Raw genomic sequence first — 22,130 nt, 5'->3', positions numbered from 1 at the left:
GCAGATTGCTTATTTCAGTTAGCATAAGGTTCTCCAACTGTATCCATGTTGTTGCAAATGACAGGAGGGGTTCCTTCTTTTTAAAGTCTGAATAGCATTCCACTGTGTATATATACCACATTTTCTTTATCTGTTCATCCATTGATGGACACTTAGGTTGATTCCATACCTCAGATATTGTGAATAATATTACATCAACATGGGAGTGCAGATATCTCTTCAACATACTGATTTCATTTCCTTTGAGTATATATCCAGTAATGGGATTGCTGAATAATATGGTAATTCTATTTTTAACTTTCTGAGAAGCCTCCATAATGAATGTACTACTTTATCGTCTCACCAGTAGTGTACAAGTATCTCTTTTCCTCCACATCCTTACCAACACTTATCTCTTTCTTTTGTTAATAGCCATCCTAATAGTTGTGAGGTAATATCTCATTGTGATTTTGATTTGCATTTCCCTGATGATTAGAGATGTTCAGCATTTTTCATATACCTGTTGGCCATTTGTATGTCTGCATTTGAGAAATGTCTTATCATACTTTGCCCATTTTTTATTCAGATGATTTATTTTCTTGTTATTGAATTGTTTGAGTTCTTTATATATTTTGTATATTAACCCCTTATTAGATGCATGGTTTACATATATTGTCTCCCATTCTATAGATTGACTCCTGTAGATTCCCTCCTGTTTTCTTCTAAGAGTTTTATAATAATTGCTCTTAAATGTAGGTCTACGATACATTTGGAGCTAATTTGAGGGTATGGTATAAGGAAGAGGTGGAATATTGTTTTGTATATAAATATTCAGTTGTCCCTGAACCATTTGTTTAAAAAGAGTTCGTTATATATTTAAACATAGTGGACTCTTAAATGTTATTACATCAGATTTTCTACCTGATAAGATGTTGTGAGCATTAAGTGAGAAAACATGTATGAAAGGTCCTAGCATCATGCAGGGCGCATAGTAGGGCACCAACAAGGTCTTGGCACCGTTGTTGAAAACCAGTTGACCATAAATGTGAGGGCTTATTTTTAGACTCTCAGTTCCATTCCATTGATCCGTATGTCTGTCTTTATGCCAGTACCACATATCTTCATTACTAGAGTTTTGTAGTAAGCTTTGAAATTGGGAAGTCTGAATACTCCAACTTTGTCTGTGTTTTTCAAGATTGTTTTGGCTATTCTGAGTCTCTTGAATTTCCATATGAATTTTAGGTTGAGCTTGTAAATTTCTACAAAAATCCCAGCTGGGATTTTGACATAGATTATCTTGAATCTGTGAGACAATTTAGGGAGTATTGCCCTCTTAACAATGTTAAGGCTTCTAATATGTGAACATGGGTATTTTCCCACTTACTTAGGTCTTTTATTTATTTATTTATTTAGAGACAAGGTCTTGCCCTGTTGCTCAGGCTAGAGTGCAGTGGTGTTATCATAGCTCACTGCAACCTAAACTTGAGTGATCCTCCTTCCCCAGTCTCCCAAGTAGCTGGGACTACAGGTACATGCCACTATGCCCAGCTATTTTTTTCTTATTTTGTTTTGTAGAGGCAGGGTCTCACTATGTTGCCCAGGCTGGTCTCAAGCTTCTGGTCTCAAGTGATCCTCCCACCTCAGCCTCCCAAAGTGCTAGGATTATAGGCATGCTCCACCTGATCCACCTGCTGTAGTCTATTTACGTCCTCTTTAATTTCTTTCAACAATAGTTAGCAGTTTCCAGAATACTAGATTTTTATTTCTTTGGTTAAATTTATTCTTAAGTATTTTTTTTTTTTTTTTTGAGACAGGGTCTTGCTCTATGACTCAGGCTGAAATGCAGTGGTGCAGTCATAGCTCACTTCAGCCTCCTGGGCTCAGGCAATCCTCCTGTCTCAGTCAGCTGAAGTATCTTATACTTTTTGATGCTGTTCTAAATGGAATTGTTTTCTTAGGTTCATTTTTTGATTGTTTGTTACTACTATGTATAAATACAATTGATTATTGCATGTTGATCTTGTCCCCTATAGCCTTGATGAACTAATTTATTAGTTCTAGTAGTTTTCTCAGTGGATTTCCTAGGAATATATATATATATATATATATATATATGTATATATATATCTTTTTTTTCATGCCATCTGCAAATAAAGATAGTTTGCAATCTTCCCTTCCAATCTTGATGTCTTTTACTGAGGCCTCCTTTGAAATGAGTCAGCAAGTTAAAAGAATCATCATTTTCTGAAAGGAAGCAAATAAATGGGATTCATAATAATTATGTTTAATTGTCCTTGCCAACTATGTTCTTTTTCATACTATTAATTTTTATTAGGCATGTACAAACTAATATATTAAGATACTAACGTGCCAATTCTAAGTAATTATTGAGTTTAAAAGAATATATTTTGCCATTTTAAATTTTATTTATGTATTTTTAAATTGTAGGGGAAATCCAAGATATATGTAACATAGTAAAAAATTCAAATTATCGACTCTGATATTGATAAAGTCTTGTCAGAAATTTGATTGCTTAATATATCCATATTTATATACTTAACTGTCTTATTTTTATTTTTTATGATTATATTAAAAATAGCTCTAAGCCAAGCACAGTGGTGAGTGAGGCTAAAGCTGGAGGATCACTAGAGGCCAGGAGTTCAAGACTGTGGTACACTATGATGATCATGCCTGTAAATACCCATTGCACTCCAGCCTGGGCAACATAGCAAGAATCTATCTTTAAAAATAATAAACAAATAAATAATTTTTATAAATAGCTCTAGTGTGGGTTATTCTAAAACTCAGTTTAGGTACAAATATAAATAGCATGAAAATAATGAGGTATCCTTGTAATTGTCACTAGTGTATTAAAATCATTATGTTAAAAAATTCTTTTGATGGCAAATATTGAGTCAACTAATTTAGGGTTAAAAAATCGTTTTGAACTTTGACAAGACAGAACATTATGTCTGGGTTCCACTGATGAATACAACCAGGGAAATTTTGTATCTCTAATATCTTTGTGGTTTGATGTGCTGTCTCCTCTTTTTTCCATTTTTCTTTGTTTTTCCTTTTTCTTTGTTTCTTTTCCCTCCTTATACTTTCTTAAGATTCATTTAGCAAAAAAACAAAAACAAAAATGGAATATTCATCTTTATCTAAGATTAAGCCACCAAAATATAATAAAAAAAGAAATGAATAGTAAAGTATTAAGACACCAAAAGCACAGTGTGGATGGTGAACACATTGTTTCTGACAAGAGGGTAGAGTTATAGTGACTGACACATTCTCCAGTTTTTCATACCTTTTCATTTTCCTTAGCATTTCATTCCATTATATTGTACAGAGCTTCATGGAAGGAAAAAGAAGGGGAAAAGGGCTTCAAATGAAATTTAATCTTTCTGGATGAGATTTGAAAAGCATCTATGTTGAGAGCTTAGTTTGGCAATACATTAAATTCCTAAATCTCTGTACTGGTTTCATAAAATTTTATTTCCTAGGATTGCTTTTTTCTGTTACATCCTATGCCCTAACCATTATATCTAGCCCTTTAATAAAAAATATTAAAAAATAAGAGGTTTTTAAAAATTATTATTAGCCCAAGTTAACATAAAACTGGCATAACAATCCTATCCTGTATTATACAGTAAGCAACTTCAGGGTCATGTTTAACACTGTTCCTGTGTATTAGCATGCATATTGGTAATAATATACTCTTTTAAGTTCACAGAGTTTATTTCTTAATAAACTTCTTATTATTTCTTATTATTCTAATTATTTCTTCTAAACTTCTTATTTCTTTTCTTAGTTAAGTCAACAAGTAAGATAAGTAATCACATTACCTATAGTAAATCATCTCATTAGCATAATTGTTATGTGCTAATGCTGGTTTATTTTATGTTTTATTATTCCTCAGATTCTGATGGTAGAATTAATCCTGGGCGAATTGCTTATATTTCTTCGAAGAGCTGCTCTATTCCAGATGAGAGTTATGGCTGCCTATCTTCACACATTCCTGCATTAGAATTGATGGCTCTGTATGTGGCAGCTGCCATGCATGATTATGATCACCCAGGGCGGACAAATGCATTTTTAGTGGCTACAAATGCCCCTCAGGTACGAAATATTTTTTCAGAAAATTTAAAGAGTAATTCTGAAATTTTACAAACATGCTGCACATCCCATTATAAATCATTCTTCAGTTGAAGCATATGGCCATTCCATCTGACTTTAAGACTCTAGATTTTAATTAATTGAATAAACACATGGCATTGACATATATGTGCTAGGAAATTAGGGAAAAAATCATCTTCAACCGGAAAATAGTAAACAGTTCTTGAAATAGTAATTCGTTGTTTTGTCAAATTCTAGAGTCCTTGCTGTCAATATTTTTGTCTTTAATCAAATTGACAAAACTGCTGCCTGTATCTAAGATTTATATTCCTTCTGTTTAGGTCAGTCACATGGCTAAAAGCTATAATGGTTGAGGAGAACTATTAATCTTTCTTTTATTCTCTTTTTTCCCCTAAGATTCGCCTTAATATCCAGACCCTAAATCTCTTAGCTCTGAATATATAACTGTATGTAAAAATTCTTCTGGTATAATATTATTTGGTATAAAGTTCCTTTAGAGTTACAATTTGCATAAAGAAGTAGAAGTTCCCAGTAAATGGATACTATAATTGTAACAGTTTTAAACATGAGGACCTGGAACTAAATACACGGCTTTGAGTAGAATTTAGTGTAGTTGTGGGTTAAATAGAATTTAGTGTGGTAGTGGGGTTTGTTTATGCAGAGGATTCCTGAAATATCATCTGTGTGTTTCTAACTGCATGCCTTATAAAGAAAGTAGGTACTCAGTAATTGTTGAATTCATCTGACTTCTTCACTTTATCATTCTATGTTTAAACCTCAGTTCTGATACTTTCATCTTCCGTAGCCATCTTCTGTGTTTCTTTTTTCACCTTTATCTCTTTCATACTCTCCAACTTTTTAAATATAGGAGATAAATTCTCTTGAATCTCAAGCATGTGTTTGGGTGAGAGAGAGGAATGCAGAGAGGTCTGTATATGTATATGTGTAAGTGTGTATAATGGTGTGTGTGTGTGTAAATGGGTTAAAAGGGACATGTCTTTCATTTCTCCAATGAGATTTTATTAATAGCTTATGATTTCCACAGGTAACTTTCTGATGAATTTAAATCTAGTTATTAATATTTGACTACTTTCTAACTGTTGTTTTGGAAGATATTGCCCCCAAGGAGCACATATTTCCCCATTTGGAATACTGTTCTGCAAGAATCAGGTGCCCATTCTCTCTGATTTAATACATCATAATCTTTGGAAATCCTACTCCATTTGAGAATCATAGATTGGAGAGTAGTGGCACAGTGGAAAAAGCACTGGACTTGAGATCAAGAGTCCTGTGTTTGATTTTTGTTGCCCACTTATTAGTTGTATGAACTCAAATAAAGGTTTATTCTTCTGAATCTAAAAATATGTATCTGATATGATTAAGAGTAAAAAGAGATAACATATGGAAAGTTTTCTACTGTTTTCTGTGGCATGAGAAACTCCTAGTCAGATTATCATGAAATTATTAATTATTGATTAATATTAATAATATATGAATTAACCATCAATTATCATAGAATTTATTCACTGTTCTAGTCTGCTCTCTATTTTTATTACTTCTTTCATTTGTTTTGTGTATAGGTGAGTCAGACTTGCTCATTACCTCTCCCTAAAGGATATGACAAATAAGTGAATTCTAGTCTTAACTCTCTCACATAGAGATAATTTAACACAATGATATATAAACACAATTTATACAAGTTGGGTACTCAGAGCTGTTGTCAAATACAAACACGAAGTCTGAACATAATATCAGTAATCATGTTATTTCTAACTTCTGATTTTTAAGAATTGCCAATAGATGAAGCAATAGGAAGTGCTACAATGGAAAGGAGTCTAATTAGAGTTCACCTGTGAAAAAATGTATCCTCTTACCTTGTCTTCTTGCTTGTTCCCTGCTCCCCTTCAGCCTGTTCTCAACACATATTAGCCAGAGTGACCCTGTTTAAATGTGAGTTACATTACTCTGTTCCAAACTCTCTAGTGGCATTAACATTGCTTCCTAGTAAAAGAGTCATTAAAATGCCCTATATTATTGAAACCCATTAACTCTTCTTTTTTTACTTACTCAAGTCTGGCTTCTCTGGCCTCCTTGCTTATTCCCTCTCTATCCTAGGCACACTTACTCTCTGAGAGCCTTAGCACTTTCTGTTCTCCCCACCCAGGGGACTCTTTCCCTAGATATCTATATGGCTCATTTTGTCCCCTCCTTTCATCTAAAATTTCAAAAATCCTCTTCCTAGCATTATTACACTTCTTCCCTACTTTATTTTTCCCATAGCAATGATCATTTAGCATAATATATATTTTGTTTATTATATGTTTCTCCTCAGTGAAATATAAAGTTCTGTGAGGGCAGGGATTTTTTTCTCTTTGATTTCATAATACCTAGGATAGTGCCTGGCACACAAAAGGCATTCAGTAAATTTTTATTAAATGTTGAAGGATGCCTAATTCTTTGCTCTGCAATACTCCTACCTTTTCTGAAATACATTCTGTTCTTCCCAAAGAGGACTTGTTCAGGCAGCATTTATGAGATAAGGGCTCTTGTAAAAGCCTGGGACTCAATATGGTTAAGTAATAAAGTAGGTTCTTTCATCTTTGGAAGCTCAGTGGGTCTAGTCAGGCCATAATTAGTGAAAGATATTATAGTTCCAGTGTATTATAGAGAGACAGTAGTATATAATACTACTAACTAGATCAAGCATTCTCTTCTCTTCCATGGTGAGGAAAGTGTTCTGGGAAAATGCAGGAGAATTCTTGCCATGAAAGAAGGTGAAGCACATAGTCAGGTATATCATGGAGGAATGTCAGCATTAATAAGATTCTAAGAGATTTCTGAGCTATTTACAAATGAAAAGTTGGCTGAAAGATGGAGATTAGTGCTTGAGATCATTGTATTTCTAGAATATTTTGATGAGATTTGGGGTAAAAGAAAACAAAATTTTAAGCTGAGATTTTGTAAATTTGTTTTCTCTCCCAAAGTATGGATCAAGATGATGATTTAAAGACATGGATTTGTCTCCCTTCTTCCTGAGAACGCATTAAAATGATAGTAATATAACAATCAGTGAAAGGTTATTATCACCAGTATATCAGAAAATTTCATAGTATTTCCAGAAAATGAAAAGCAGATAGACAAATATTGACAGAGAAAACAAAAATACAATATAAGGGGTCCGTCCATAGCATGGCTGGAACCCCAGAGAAACTCATAATGCTATTTGACTCTGCTTGCTCTCCCTGTGGGTATACATACACACACATACACATGCATGCACACATGTACCCCTCTAAGCAGAGCTACTACAACCCTGCATTTACCTCCAAGCAGAAAACTCGTCTCTTAGATATTAAAGGAAACTGCCTGGAGAGAATAAGAGTTATTAGAATGGGTATTAGTGCTCCAGAGTGAATCCTTCTCAATCTGTAAATTTAACAGCTGGCACCCAGTCGGGTGATTGTAAAGCAAAACTTGCTAGATAATAGACCCCATCCATATCACAGAGTTCCTACTCATCCTTCCCAAAAGGAGAGACTCAGCAATAAAACATACATAATAGCAGTGGAAAGTTATACCTGCAATCTAGAATTCATTTTTTATATCAACAAATAACCAGGATCACCAGGCATATGCCATTAGCCAGCAGCCAGGAAAGAAAAGGCTAAGATGAAAAGAATTATTGAACACAGGGGAAAAGATAATCTAGGGAATAGAAAAGCATTTAACTTTAAAAAAAAAAAGTATTCTCAGAAAATTTGAAAAATATTGCATCTGTAAGATAAGAAGAGGAAATTGTAAAAAAGGAAACATCAGAGAACAAGTTAGGGTTCTTAGAAACTAAAAATATTACTGCAGAATTTTAAAAAATATAATATAGACATTGGAAGTAAAAGTTCAGGTAATCTCTCCTAGAATATGGACCAAGAAGATAGAGAGAAAATATAAAGAAGGACAAGATAGGGCATAGGGGACCCAGCCAAGATCTTATTAGTGGGAGTTCTAAAAAGAGGGGAGTCTTTGGATTGAAGGGGTTCACTAAGCACCAGAGAAATTGAAAAGGAAAAAACAACTCCCAACCCACAGGTAATATACCCTGAAAAAATTTTCAGAACACCAGAGATTGATTTTTAAAAATAAAGAATTCCTGAGAGGATGAAAACAACACATATATAAAAGAACAAAAATTCACCTGGCAATATATCTTAGCAGCAATAGATGCCGGACAATACTGGAATAAAGTCTTCAACATTCTAAAGGAATTTATTCATTTGTTTATTTGTTCAGTATTTATTGGATACATCATATTGTGTGACAGGCACTATTTAGGCACTGTTGTTAAATAAAATAGGGGGAAAAGTCTGCCCTCCTGGAACTTATATTCTAGTAAATCAAAAAAATAAATAAATTGTGTGTGTGTGTGCACGTGTGCGTGTGCGTGTGTGTGTGTGTGTGTGTGTGTGAAAGACATATTGAGCAGGGGAGAGAGGGAGATAATAATGATAGAAGTGGTAGGGAAGAAGTAAAGCAGGGAGGAGATAGGCTGTGCTGGCGTAGGGGTTCAAGTTAGTTCTATAATCACCTAAGGTACCACTGAGCATAAGAGCAAAATAAAGAGATTCTCAGATATGCAATGATTCAAAAAAATCATGGCCTGTCCATCTTAAGAAAGTCACTTAACAAAATAAGGATGGTAATAAGACAAAGATATGAGATTATTAGAAATTTTATAACAAACTCAGAACTACAGGGTAATGGAATCCCAAGGTGATAACCATTCATTAAGACTGTTTCTTTAAAATGTCTTTTTTAAAACTAGCTGCTTTGTTTTCTGTAGCATCTTATTTGTTTGCTACCTCTACTGGATTTTCTTAAAGTTAGGAATATTATTTTTTTTTTTTTTTTTTTTTTTTTTTTTGAGACAGAGTCTCGCTTTGTTGTCCAGGCTAGAGTGAGTGCCATGGCGTCAGCCTAGCTCACAGCAACCTCAAACTCCTGGGCTCCAGTGATCCTTCTGCCTCAGCCTCCCGAGTAGCTGGGACTACAGGCATGCGCCACTATGCCCGGCTAATTTTTTATATATATATCAGTTGGCCAATTAATTTCTTTCTATTTATAGTAGAGACGGGGTCTCGCTCTTGCTCAGGCTGGTTTCGAACTCCTGACCTTGAGCAATCCGCCCGCCTCGGCCTCCCAAGAGCTAGGATTACAGGCGTGAGCCACAGCGCCCGGCCAGGAATATTATTTTTAAATGAACAGCCTTTCTTAATGCAAGATTTTTCACTTAAAGTACCATCTTAGTCATCGGATCATAACTATAACCTAGATTTTTAAAAATATTTCCTCCTGTGTATTGCTTTTTAAACAGGGACATTTGTTCAGCTTTGTCAGGTTCTTACTTTGTTGGATCTAAGTCTTTCTTATGTCTGATGGGTTTTCTCTTTTTGCTCATATTCATTGAAAGGTGTTAACTATTTGCTAAGATTCTGTCAGTTTGTATTAAACCCCTTTTTGGATCTTTCCAACTCAGAGGGCAAAAAGTAAGGTTTATGATTAACTAATTTGTCTTGCTAAATTGTAGATGTATTTGCCTGTAGAGAGAAGGAAGGGATCTATAGCTAGATAAAGCAGGTAGCAAGGTACTTTAACACAAAGTCAAAGGATTTTACTGCAGCTCTAAATTAGTTGAGGCACTGTCTTCCTTCTATACATTAAAGAGCCCTCAGTAAGAGCTAGCTGTGGCTTCGTTCTCTCTTTTACCTGCAATGTTTTTCTTACTAAGTTTAAGCTTGGTCTGCTGCTGTGTGTGCTACCTCCAAGTATTCTTCCATAGTGGAATTGACATTTGCTTCCTACCTACTGCTCCATGAATCTTTCTTGCCGCCACTCAGCTATGAGCTAGTGAGTTTATTGGGGTCCAGCACAGGACACCTTCCACTTACTCTTCAGGTAGGTTTCTCCTTCTCATGCAGTGACTTAGTTGGCCTTTCCTCAATCCATCTCATTTTTACCTTGTCTTTGAAGTTTCCAGTATGGTGATTATATCTAGATTCTAATATTGATTCATATTTTTGCCCCACTTCATATTTCTTTGGTAATTTCAAAGAGTAGTTTGAATGACGAAGGAATTCTGAACTTACTCATTTTTTTAGCTGATCTTGCTACCTGAGAGTTTATTAAGTCAGCTAGCTTCACAGGGTACTCATTGTACATTGTGTTTAAATGAGTCCGAGATATACTCACTTCTTCCTGAACGGACATAACTATTCTGATAGTTTATCAGTCTTCGTATTTGAGCATGAATCAGTCAAATCGCTATTAAATGTAAATTGACCTCTTAGGGAGCTTTGAAAGCTTATTCTTTGTCTTTGGGATTTATGATGTTTAGAAGTTGTTTTAGGGTTAGTATGAAATGCCTTTATATGGCCCGTTGCAAAGTTTAAATCATATCATTTCTTACCTAAAATCAAATAGTGTAAAAATAATCATATGGTGTTAAGCATCTGTGCTTAAATCCAGGCTATAGCTAATCTTCACAAATAATAAGTAGAGCTATTTAATTAAGCTCTAAGAATATGTATCTTACCTGAGATTTCCTATTTTTATCTATCCTTTCTCATTAGACAGAAAGTTCCATGAAAACAGGAATAAGACTTTTATTTTTATCCCCAGCCTTTAGCACAAGTTGGCTGTGGAAGTTCTTTAATAATTACTATACTTTTTTAATAATATGAAAAATTGCTTAATTTTTAGCAGTGGAAGAGGCTTTAGAAATTCTATACTCCAGTGGTTTTGAATCTGTATTCCAAAGTCCTAGCATATTGAGGAGGCACCTCAGGGTCTTCCACTGGAGTGAGGTGAAGAAAAAGTGAGTAGTTCCACACCATTTGAACCAGAGTATTTGTCCTTTTACCTTTTTCATACTTCTCTCTTACTCCCAGGCACTATGTCAGGATGGGAGTATAGGATATATCCATCTCAGATACATGGGTCTTTGGACAGTACTCCTGTCTCCTCTTCTTAAGTCCCCATCACCACTGACTCCATGCTGAGTAAAGAGTAGAAATGTATCCCTATACCTGCTCTTGATCCCTAATGACTTTAATAACAGAAGCTTTATCTGAGAAGGTTTACTGATTAAATGAAGTAGGCCTCAAAATATCAACTTTATATCTCTTGGGAGGCAGCATGGGTGTTTGCAAAGAAGATGAACTTTGGAGATAAATAACCCTTTCACTTACTAGCTGTGCATGCTGGAAGGAAAGGTGTACCTTAACCTCTTTGCACTTCAGTCTACTCATTTATAAGATGATCACAATCCATTCTCAGAGGTATTAAAATGCCTGGTAAAATGCTTGGTATACTCATTGTTTGTATTCTTCCAACCAGCCCCAACCCTATTAATTATTAAAGTTTATTATCTTTGAGATGCCTGTCTCATTTTCTATATTCCTTTTTAGGCAGTTTTGTACAACGACAAATCTGTTCTGGAAAATCATCATGCTGCATCAGCTTGGAATTTATATCTTTCTCGCCCAGAATACAACTTCCTTCTTAATCTTGATCACGTGGAATTCAAGCGCTTTCGTTTTTTAGTCATTGAAGCAATCCTTGCCACAGATCTTAAAAAGCATTTTGATTTTCTTGCTGAATTCAATGCCAAGGTTTGTTATGCAAATTAGTGCTTGATTTCAAAAATAGAAATATTGTTGTCACTGTTACTGATAAAAGGTGTTTTTTAATGTTAAGTCAGAATTAATACTACTCATGAAGTAGCAATAAATAATCGATATAAAATAATATGCACCTACATTTTTTAAAATAAAACATTTTTATTGTTATGGTAACATGTCCTAAAATACTATTGCTTGTTATATTTTCTTTCAACACATAGACTTACATTATTGTGACTTTCTTTCACATAGTGACAAATCAATTATTTCAAATGATTTTATGGGCAGATTTGAGAATGTCATGCACATTGTCAAGTAAGGCATTATATGAAATTAAAGATATGTTTCTAAGAAGCCAGTTATACCTACCTCACCACACCTGTTACACCTTCTTTATATTATAATTCTTTGACTGCTTAGTATAGGGGAAGGGAAGTACCCTCTTCTACTTGAGTGAATAATTCACTCATTCAACAACTGTTTATTGGGATTGCCCACTCTGTCAGGTCACTGTGCTAGGGAAGAATGAGGGAAGAACAGGTCAAAGTATCTCCTCTCAAAGAATTCAGTCATTGGCATATCAAGAATCACTGCCATAGTATGAGAGTGATACTAATGAGAATATGTTCTATCCCTCAGACATTTGGGGTGAAAAAATGTTGAGAAGCATGGCTTTAAGGGAAGGATGCCCCCTCTTTAGCGGGCAAGAAGCTACTGCTTTCTTGATGACTTTTGTGACCTAAAAGAAGCCTCATCTTCAGGGTAGAGAAACTGGTAACAAAGCAGTGCTAGATTTAACCCCTGGAAGGAGACTCCTATATGTGTTGCTATCATGATATTAATAAAATACTTTTTAAAATCAGCAAGAAATCAGGGTACCATTAAAATTGTTTCATAGTCATATAGTTCATTCACTTTTATTTTTATTTAATAATAAAATTCATTTAATTGCTTAAGTCATCTTTTACAGGTAAAAGATTATTTCACACAATACTTTTGAATCTATATTCCTCAAAGACTTCTATTCTAAAATCTCAGGAAAATGCCATATGAGCGGGTCTCTAGACCTCCTAGCCAGTTTCAATCAAAATAGGTCTCCTTTTAAGTATTTTCTGTGGTGGTCTTCATAAATTTTCCTTTGACAAAGGAGTTTGATGCCAAAAAAAACAACCATCACACTAAAAGTTCAAAAGCCATGATCTGGCCTTTTGACAAAAGGAAATTTGAGTTCTTGAAAGGCATACTAGTTTGTCTAAGTAATAATGGTAATTACTTTATTTAAATAACAATGTTAATATTTACTTACCATTTACTATGAAGTAGGCATTATTTATTTATTTATTCTCATTGATACTACTTTTCCTATTTCATAGATGAAGGAAGTTAGAGTCAAAGAGGTTAATTAATTTTTCCAATATTATATACTGAATTAGTAAATCATTTTGAGTCAGGATTTAAAACCATAGGAGTCAGCTTTTAAGACTTATATTCTTTTAACTATATCATGTTACTTTTTACAGCTAGAGCCAACTTCTCCTTAGTTCCTTAAGTGTTTTGTTTTGTTTTATTTTTGAGACAGGGTCTCACTCTGTCATCTGGGCTAGAATGCAGTGCGGCAGTCGTAGCTTACTGCAACCTCAAACTCCTGGGCTTAAGCGATCCTCCTATCTCAACCTCCCAAGCAGCTGGGACTATAGGCACACACCACCATGCCTGGCTTATTTTTAAATTATTTGTAGAGATGGGGTCTTGTTTTGTTACCCAGGCTAAATGTTCTTTTTTTGAGGGAGAAATAAATAGTTATAATTCTTATATGATTTATTGATGATATATGTCTATATATACTTATACATAATACACATATATATACATACAAATAAATTACAATTCTCTTTGGTAATCACAAATATTGAAATCCATCATTGGTTGTATGTTTTTAAAAAGTTATGGTTCTGGCCGGGTGTGGTGGCTCACTCCTGCAATCCTAGCACTCTGGGAGGCTGAGGCAGGCGGATTGCTCAAGGTCAGGAGTTCAAAACCAGCCTGAGCAAGAGCGAGACCCCGTCTCTACTATAAATAGAAAGAAATTAATTGGCCAACTAATATATATAGAAAAAATTAGCCGGGCATGGTGACGCATGCCTGTAGTCCCAGCTACTCGGGAGGCTGAGGCAGCAGGATTGTTTGAGCCCAGGAGTTTGAGGTTGCTGTGAGCTAGGCTGACGCCATGGCACTCACTCTATCCTGGGCAACCGAGTGAGACTCTGTCTCAAAACAAAACAAAACAAACAAACAAACAAAAGTTATGGTTCCATTGAACAAAATTACAGTGACACTTCAAAAAGAAATTTAATTCATAGAGGTCCATTTAATGGTATAAACTAATTAAAAGAAGCATTTACTGAAATTTCTTCCTGTCATTTAGACAGGAACAGTTTTTAAATAATTTAGTAAAACAAACAAAAAATCCCCCAACAACTATTAAAAAACTTCTGAGATTTCAGACCTAAAATAATTTTGTTTTTCCAAAATAGGCCAATGATGTAAATAGTAATGGCATAGAATGGAATAGTGAAAATGATCGCCTCTTAGTATGCCAGGTGTGCATCAAACTGGCAGATATAAATGGCCCAGCAAAAGTTCGAGACTTGCATTTGAAATGGACAGAAGGCATTGTCAATGAATTTTATGAACAGGTAAGTTGAAATATGAGATTAATGGGATTTTGAAGAACTGCCATGTGAAGACGCTGGCATTTGGGATTTGAATAGCTATATTAAGTGTTTGAAATCTGTGTTGTTTTGCTTGGCAAGGGTTAGAAACTGTTGCATTTGCTGTGGTTCTTAGGATTTTCTCAGATCTGTTTGCCTTTGCAGCTAAAATTTAAAGCAACAAAAAATAGCTATTGCCTCTCTGGAGTGGAGTAAACATACCCTTGAGTCTAGAGTTGAGGATAGACTACATTATGATTTCAAAATCCCTTTCAACCCTGAGAATCTATAACCTAGAAAAATTTATTTCTTGATCCAGTGGTTTTTAAGTTATAAAGAGTGTGCTCCGAATATATTTAAAGAATATCAACCCATTTTCAGCTCTGCTATACAAAGTCTAAGTACCCTGCCATAGAAACATCAACTGGGCAAGAGTCCTGGCACAGAAGGAGAAATTAGAAGGCTAGAATGGGAACAGAGTAGATACTTAGTGAATTTCAAGGATCCAAAGGTACAAACATACTCTTCTATTGTATCTTTTAAAATCTTTTGACTTTAAAATAATCCTACCACTTTGCAGAATCTGTGCCCTTTTTTGTCCAACTTTGAGGCTTCCTACAACGTAGAAGTGCACTTATTTCCTCACAATAATATTTCATTATCTCTAAAATATCAAATATGCCTTCTTGGCTTTAGAATTACATGCCTTATAAATCCTTATTGGCTCTGATAATCAGGAAAGATCAAGATGTCTATCAAGTGAGGGCTTTCTTACTATGAGTACAAAACATGAACAATGAATTTAGCCTATATAACCATGTACCTGATGTAATTTATTACCCTCAGATTGTATTGTAAATTTGCAGTGTTTTTCACCCATCCTAGCTAAACATCCCAACATAAGAATATACACTCTGGTATTTATAAGTTACAAAATACCATACTGTATAATCATGGAAATATATAAGTATTCCAAGATTATTGTTTTATTATTCTCTGATACATTTCAACTAAATTATATTTAATGTTGGGTAATAAATGGTTATATTTAACTAATTTGTAAGATTATAATACATATTTTGTATCCTCATCCTCAGTAATAATTGAAGCCTGCCTTAGAGATCTCCAGTAGATCTCATGTTCATAAAATGGGAATTTTATACTTAAGAAAATGCTATCTTTATATTATCTGTACAAATAGGTAACAAAAAAATAGTGGTGTATGTCAAGTTTAGAAAACTCACTAGTTCAATGAAATAATATAAGAAATGTTCATTTAAACCCAACTTATAGAATTATCTTAAAAGCATATTCAATTAATACTCACTAAACAAACTTGGAAGCCATGCCTAAGGTTGAATCCTGACTACTCATTATTGACAATGTGACCTTGGGTAAGTTACTTAACTGCTCTGTGCCTCAATTTCCTCATTGATAAAACAGGAATATTGATGGAACCTACCTTATAAGGTTACTGTGAAGATTAAATCAATTTATATATATATATATATATATATATATTCTACAAACTCTCTCTCTCTCTATATATATATATAGTTTGTAGAATAGTTCTGACATATAAATGCTCAATAAATGTTAGCTATTATAATTTCAGATCTATCAGTAAAAATAATATATTATCTCAGACAGTTTCACTTAATGTTTCTAAATTTCATTATTCATGACAAAGGAGGAAAATGTCATCTGATACTCTACCACATGTGAAAGTCCTAATCATACTTCATCAGAATTAAAATTCCTTCTCATTCTTGTTATGCTGTTAAGCCACCATCAGATAAGGGTGCAAAATCATAACGATGCCCAACTTTTTTTATTTTTATTTTCCTAATTATACTATCTTTTTATCCCTATAGCCATTTAACTGCCATGGACTTAGAACAGCCAAACTCCTGAACTATACCTATGAAATTACTGAGGCCTATAGATAAACCCAACTGTTTTTTGAAAAATATTAATAGTTTTCTTACCTCATAGAAGATAAAATCATAAAAGACTTTTAATCATGGAAGAGTTAATCACTGGGATAGTTTCTGGTTGTTTCTTCCATGTTATGTTTGCTCATTTCAGATAGACACTGCTTGCCTGCAGAATTTGTACATTGTGGAGAATAATTTATACCCAACCAGTTCAACAAACAGTAGTACAAAAATGTTAATAGCATTTGGGGAATGCTTAGCACTGTGCTGAGCACTTTACATAATATTGCCTTTTTTCCTCATAGCAAGGTAGATTATTATTCAAATTTTACAAACAATGAAATTGGGTGAAGAGCTGGTCCAACACCCCACAGATAGTAAGTGGCAAAAGCAGGTTTTGAAACCTCATCTTTCTGACCTCAAATTGTGCTCTCTAGAAGCCACAGTGGAAAGGTATTAGAGGGCAGGCAGGGCTTAGCCCCAGAATCTTCACATCAGCCATAGTAGCTCTACTTTAAATTGTATTTCTCCTTGAGTTTTCTGATTTAGATGCATTAGAGGGTTCTGCCTTTTTATTATTATTTCAGAATATTGAAGGGGTACACATGTTTTCATTTACATGGATTGCTTTTGTACTATTTGGTCAAAGTTATAAGTAAGCAGAAATGCATCCTACTTATCAATCCTTTCAGTAAATGTGAATGGCTTGAATTTCCCACTCAAGAGACATAGCCTGGCTGATTGGATAAGAAAATACAAGCCAAGAATCTGCTATCTGTAGGAAACACATCTAACCCACAAAGACTCATTCAGACTCAAGATGAAGAGATGGAAAAAATTATTCCATGCAAATGGAAATCAAAAGAAAGCAGGTGTAGCAATTCTTATATCAGATAACAGACTTTAAATCAACAATAGTAAAGAAATACAAAGAGGGCCATTATATAATATATAATGGTAAAGGGAGCAATTTATCAAGAATACATAACAACTTTGAATATGTATGCACCTAACACAGGTGCACCTAGATTCATAAAGCAAACCCTACTAAATCTAAACAAAGAGATAAATAGTAACATTGTAATTGTGAGCAACTTCAACACCCCACTGACAGAACTGGACAGATCCTCCAAAGAGAAAATAAATAAAGAAATACTGGACTTAAACAGGACTCTAGAGCAAATGGGCCTAACAGACATTTACAGAACATTCTACCCCCAAACTACTGAATATACATTCTTCTCATCATCACATGGAACATTCTCTAAGATAGATCACATCTTAGGCCACAAAACATGTCTCAACAAATTCAAAAAAACAGAAATTTTACCTTGTATCTTCTCAAACCATAGCAGAATAAAATACTCCAACAGAAACACTCAATTCTACACAAAGTCGTGGAAATTAAACATCCTCCTCCTGAACTATTATTAGGTCAAAAAGGAAATTAAGGTGGAAATAAAAAGATTCCTTGAACTAAATGATGAAGGGAGCACAAATTATCAAAATCCGTAAGATTCAGCAAAAGCAATCCTAAGGGGAAAATTCATAGCCTTAAATGCCTACATTGAAAAGACAGAAAGATAACAAGTCAACAATCTAAGGAATTGTTTCAAGGAACTAGAAAAGGAAGAGCAAACCAAACCCAAACCCAGCAGAAGAAAAGAAATAACTAAGGTCAGAGCAGGACTAAATGAAATTGAAAACAAAAAATAATACAGAAGATCAATAAGAAAAAAGGCTAGTTGTGCCTTTTTTAAGGAAGAAAAAGGAGGGTATTGAAAAGCACTTGCAAAATTCAGCTGTGTACATTTGAGGTATAACTACAATAAAAATATTTCTATTATGCCTTTGCCTCTAGGAGAAAGAAAATCTATAATTGACCCTGTAGAATCTTGCAGGTTGTTAGTAAAATTGGTGATACTTATTTAAAAGATGTATATTTTCCTTCTTAACTTAGCATCAACCATACTGGTTGATGTGGAAAGAGTGTGAGAATAAAGTTTTATTTAGGACTTCTCAAATATTAAAGAAATTCTTACAGTTGAAATGATAGAGTAATTAGATTCACTGATACTTCTTTGTAAAAAATTATTTTGATGTAGAATATGTTTATTTAAAAAAAAACAAGATATACAGAATGTTTGGGAATGCCTAAAAAAAAAAAAAAAACAAAAAAACAAGATAATTTAAGTAGTTCTTTCAATAGTTAAAAATGTACTTTTCTTTTCCAATGCTCAGGGAGATGAAGAAGCAAATCTTGGTCTGCCCATCAGTCCCTTCATGGATCGTTCTTCTCCTCAACTAGCAAAACTCCAAGAATCTTTTATCACCCACATAGTGGGTCCCCTGTGTAACTCCTATGATGCTGCTGGTTTGCTGCCAGGTCAATGGATAGAAGCAGAAGAAGATGATGATACTGAAAGTGGTGATGATGAAGATGGTGAAGAATTAGATATAGACGATGAAGAAATGGAAGACAATCTAAATTCTAGTAAGAACACAGGGATACTATCATTTATTTAATGTTACAGGTTGAGTATCCCAAATCCCAAATATGAAATGCTCCAAAATTCAAAACTTTTTGAGTGCCAACATGACACTCAAAGGAAATACTCATTGGAGCATTTCACATCTCAGATTTTCAAATTAGGAATATGATGCAATATAGGAATATATAAGGAATATAATGAAATATTCCAAACTCTAAAACACTTCTGGTCCCATGCATTTTAGACAAGGAATACTGAACCTTTATTAGCTACAAATGTCTATTTAATTTGGATTTTGATCTTTGGTTGTTAGATACAGATTCAGCAGTCTTATCTTTTGTTTTTTTGGTTTGGTTTTGTTTTTGTAGAGACAAGGTCTTGTTCTGTCCTCTGTCACCTAAGCTGGACTGCAGTGGCATGATCATAGCTCACCTGGAACCTCAAACTCTTGGGGTCAAGTGATCTTCCCGCCTCAGCTTCCCAACTAGTTGTGCCTACAAGAGCATGTGACTGCACCTGGCTCGGCAGTCCTATTTTGATTAACTACTACCTGAATGTTCAGATCAATAGTCATGTTTTGTGTAAACTTGTATATGTTGGGTACTATGCTAACAAGCATTCTTATTCTTATTTAATTAAAGTAACATCTCTTGAAGTGTTGTCCTCCCTTCAGTACTCTTTAGCAGGCTCTACCCGTGCATATGTGATAGAGCTGTACCACATCTGAACATATGTGAGGGGGTGGGTCCTAGTAGCTAGTTCTCCTCCCTGTCACCCTTCCTCACACACCCCACCCCAACCTCAGCCCCACCAGGCAGCTAAGGAACACAACTTCCAAAGGAGCCTACTAATCTGCCTTTCATATAGAGCTGGGAAATGGCTCAAAACAGTGGAGGGATAAAGGAAAACATACATTCTCTGGTTCTAAGGGGGAAAAGAGCCAAGTTTTATAGCATTATGAATTTGAGTTACCAAACTGCAGTGATATCATTTTCTATATCATATAATTGTCTATATAATTTTCTGTATAATTTTCTAGAAGACAATGAGTATGAATAGAAAATTAAAAAAACATTTGTTACCTTTGTAATTGTGAATGAAATCAGTTATTTGTTGTTTATTTTAAAGTAGAATTTAGATTATACCTAGCTTTTTTAAAATTTTCAAACATGCCATAAATCAGAACAAATAGGATGACTACAAAGAACAGCCCCCAACATACACATTCATGCCTTGCATTTAGAATTACCGTAGAAAATTCTATTAAAATTTATTTAAAGTTTTTAAAAAATTGAATCATAATGCCATTAGCATCTGAGTGTCAACAGGGGAAGCTTGACTGACTTCTAAAAACTATACTCATCAAAATGTTGGTAATTGTGTTTAATTCAATACATAAAACACCTTTGAAAGGTTGGCTTTTAACTTTGGATTGTTACTATTTTCATTTGAAATTTCAGCAGTATCCTTCCCTCCCCCATACCTACCCAGTCTTTCTTAAACCTCTTCCCTGTTTTATTTTTATCCATAATTATAATACCATCCACTTTATTTATATTTATAATACCATCTAACATATTCCTATTTTGCTTATTTTTGTTTGTCCAGATCTTTCCACTAGAATGTGAGCTCCATAGTATAGGGATTATTTTTATAATACTATTTTATTATATTATTTTATATTATTATTTCATAATACTGTTTACTGTCATAACCCCAATGCTTAGATAAATACCTAGAATAAATAGGCACTTAGATATTTGTTGAATGATTGAATCATATTGCTATGATTTGAATATATTTGTTTTAAATTTCACAGAACCGCCAAGAAGGAAAAGCAGAAGACGAATATTTTGCCAGCTAATGCACCACCTTACTGAAAACCATAAGATATGGAAGGAGATCATAGAGGAAGAAGAAAAATGTAAAACTGATGGGAATAAGCTGCCGGTGGAGAATTCCTCCTTACCTCAAGCAGATGAGATTCAGGTCATTGAAGAAGCAGATGAAGAGGAAGAAGCGACAGTTTGAATAAAAGAAAAGTCATAATGAAGAAGCCTGTAGGGCTGTGCCCAGGGGCAGAAATCATTGCCTAGTGGACGGTGCCGACCTTGAGCTGACCGTTCCCACGTGGACAGGGAATACTGTGAGAGGATCCTTGCTGTACTGGCAGTTTCCCACTTCTATGCACTTTCACCACATGAACTAGAAAACTATTCTTAGAGCTAGACTTGGGTTGACTCATGTAGCGAAACCTTTACTTAAATCCTTCACTAGTGCATAAATACTTGTTATAATACTGCTTTGCTGGGTAGTGAGCTCTTATTTTTCATTGGGGAATAGCTATAACTAAAAACTCAAGTGACTTAGTTCAGTTACCAAAGTGGCCAGAACTTTTTGCTTTCATGAAAACAGAATTCATGTTGTATCTCTTTTATGTCTTTGAATGTTTTGAAAAAAAGTCTATGCCTATCTAAAAAGGAATCCAGCGTTGCCTTTCTGAGGGATTTCTGCTCAATGCAATACAGTTTGTGCTATTCTCCTAGCTGGATTTATCCATGAAGGACTGAATGAGCTTTGTTATATTTAACAAAATCCAGGTGCATCAATTTCTGATGCTTTTTACTGTTGCGTATTACCTACTATGTGTGTTTATTTCTGCTCAAAGTATTCAGGTTTGCCGTGGACATCAGAAGTCAGAATTCCAATTTTATTGACTTTATGTTCTGTGGTTGAATTTTAAAGCTATTTAGGTTTAAACAATGAAGGAATTTTATTCTTTAGTCCAAACTGTTCTTATTTTATTCTTGCTCAGGATTAGTATTTTTAAACATTTAGTTAATATAAATACAGCACAGAATTGTCAGAAGAAAAAAATTTGTCCTAATATTGATGTTAACCTTTTATGAAATGAGCATCGTTTTGTCTATTCTTTGATGAATTTGAGACTGATTAAAGCCAAGGAAAAGGAGATGTCTGTCATTTGCCTCAATGCAAAATCCAATGAAACTAGTCCCATCAAAGATAAAGAAAAAAGAAATATAGTGAGCTCTAAAAGATACATACATTGTATAAACAATTTGAATATGTGGTTATTTTTAGATCCATATCTTAGGTGCTGTGTGTTTAGTTAATGTAAAACTGACATTTATCTTTCTGTTAATTTCCCTCTGCCTCAAGACTTCATGACAGTAATGACCT

At 34.3% G+C, this 22,130-nt stretch overlaps 1 protein-coding gene across 1 annotated transcript in view; it reads left to right on the top strand.

Moving 5' to 3' along the window:
• PDE3B (phosphodiesterase 3B) overlaps positions 1-21,900 on the top strand; it is a 136,707-nt gene extending 114,807 nt beyond the window's left edge. Inside the window, exons 12-16 of the mRNA XM_012780718.3 lie at positions 3,899-4,098; positions 11,577-11,780; positions 14,324-14,485; positions 18,679-18,931; positions 20,749-21,900. Coding sequence (XP_012636172.1) covers positions 3,899-4,098; positions 11,577-11,780; positions 14,324-14,485; positions 18,679-18,931; positions 20,749-20,960 — 1,031 coding nt within the window. The 3' untranslated portion in view covers positions 20,961-21,900. The remainder of the gene's footprint in view (positions 1-3,898; positions 4,099-11,576; positions 11,781-14,323; positions 14,486-18,678; positions 18,932-20,748) is intronic.
• Positions 21,901-22,130: the final 230 nt, after the last annotated feature.

Source organism: Microcebus murinus, chromosome 4 (assembly GCF_040939455.1).
Source record: "Microcebus murinus isolate Inina chromosome 4, M.murinus_Inina_mat1.0, whole genome shotgun sequence".
In the NCBI taxonomy this organism is placed as follows: domain Eukaryota; kingdom Metazoa; phylum Chordata; class Mammalia; order Primates; family Cheirogaleidae; genus Microcebus; species Microcebus murinus.
The sequence above is the reverse complement of the archived record's forward strand: the minus strand, read 5'-3'. Positions and strand labels throughout refer to the sequence as shown.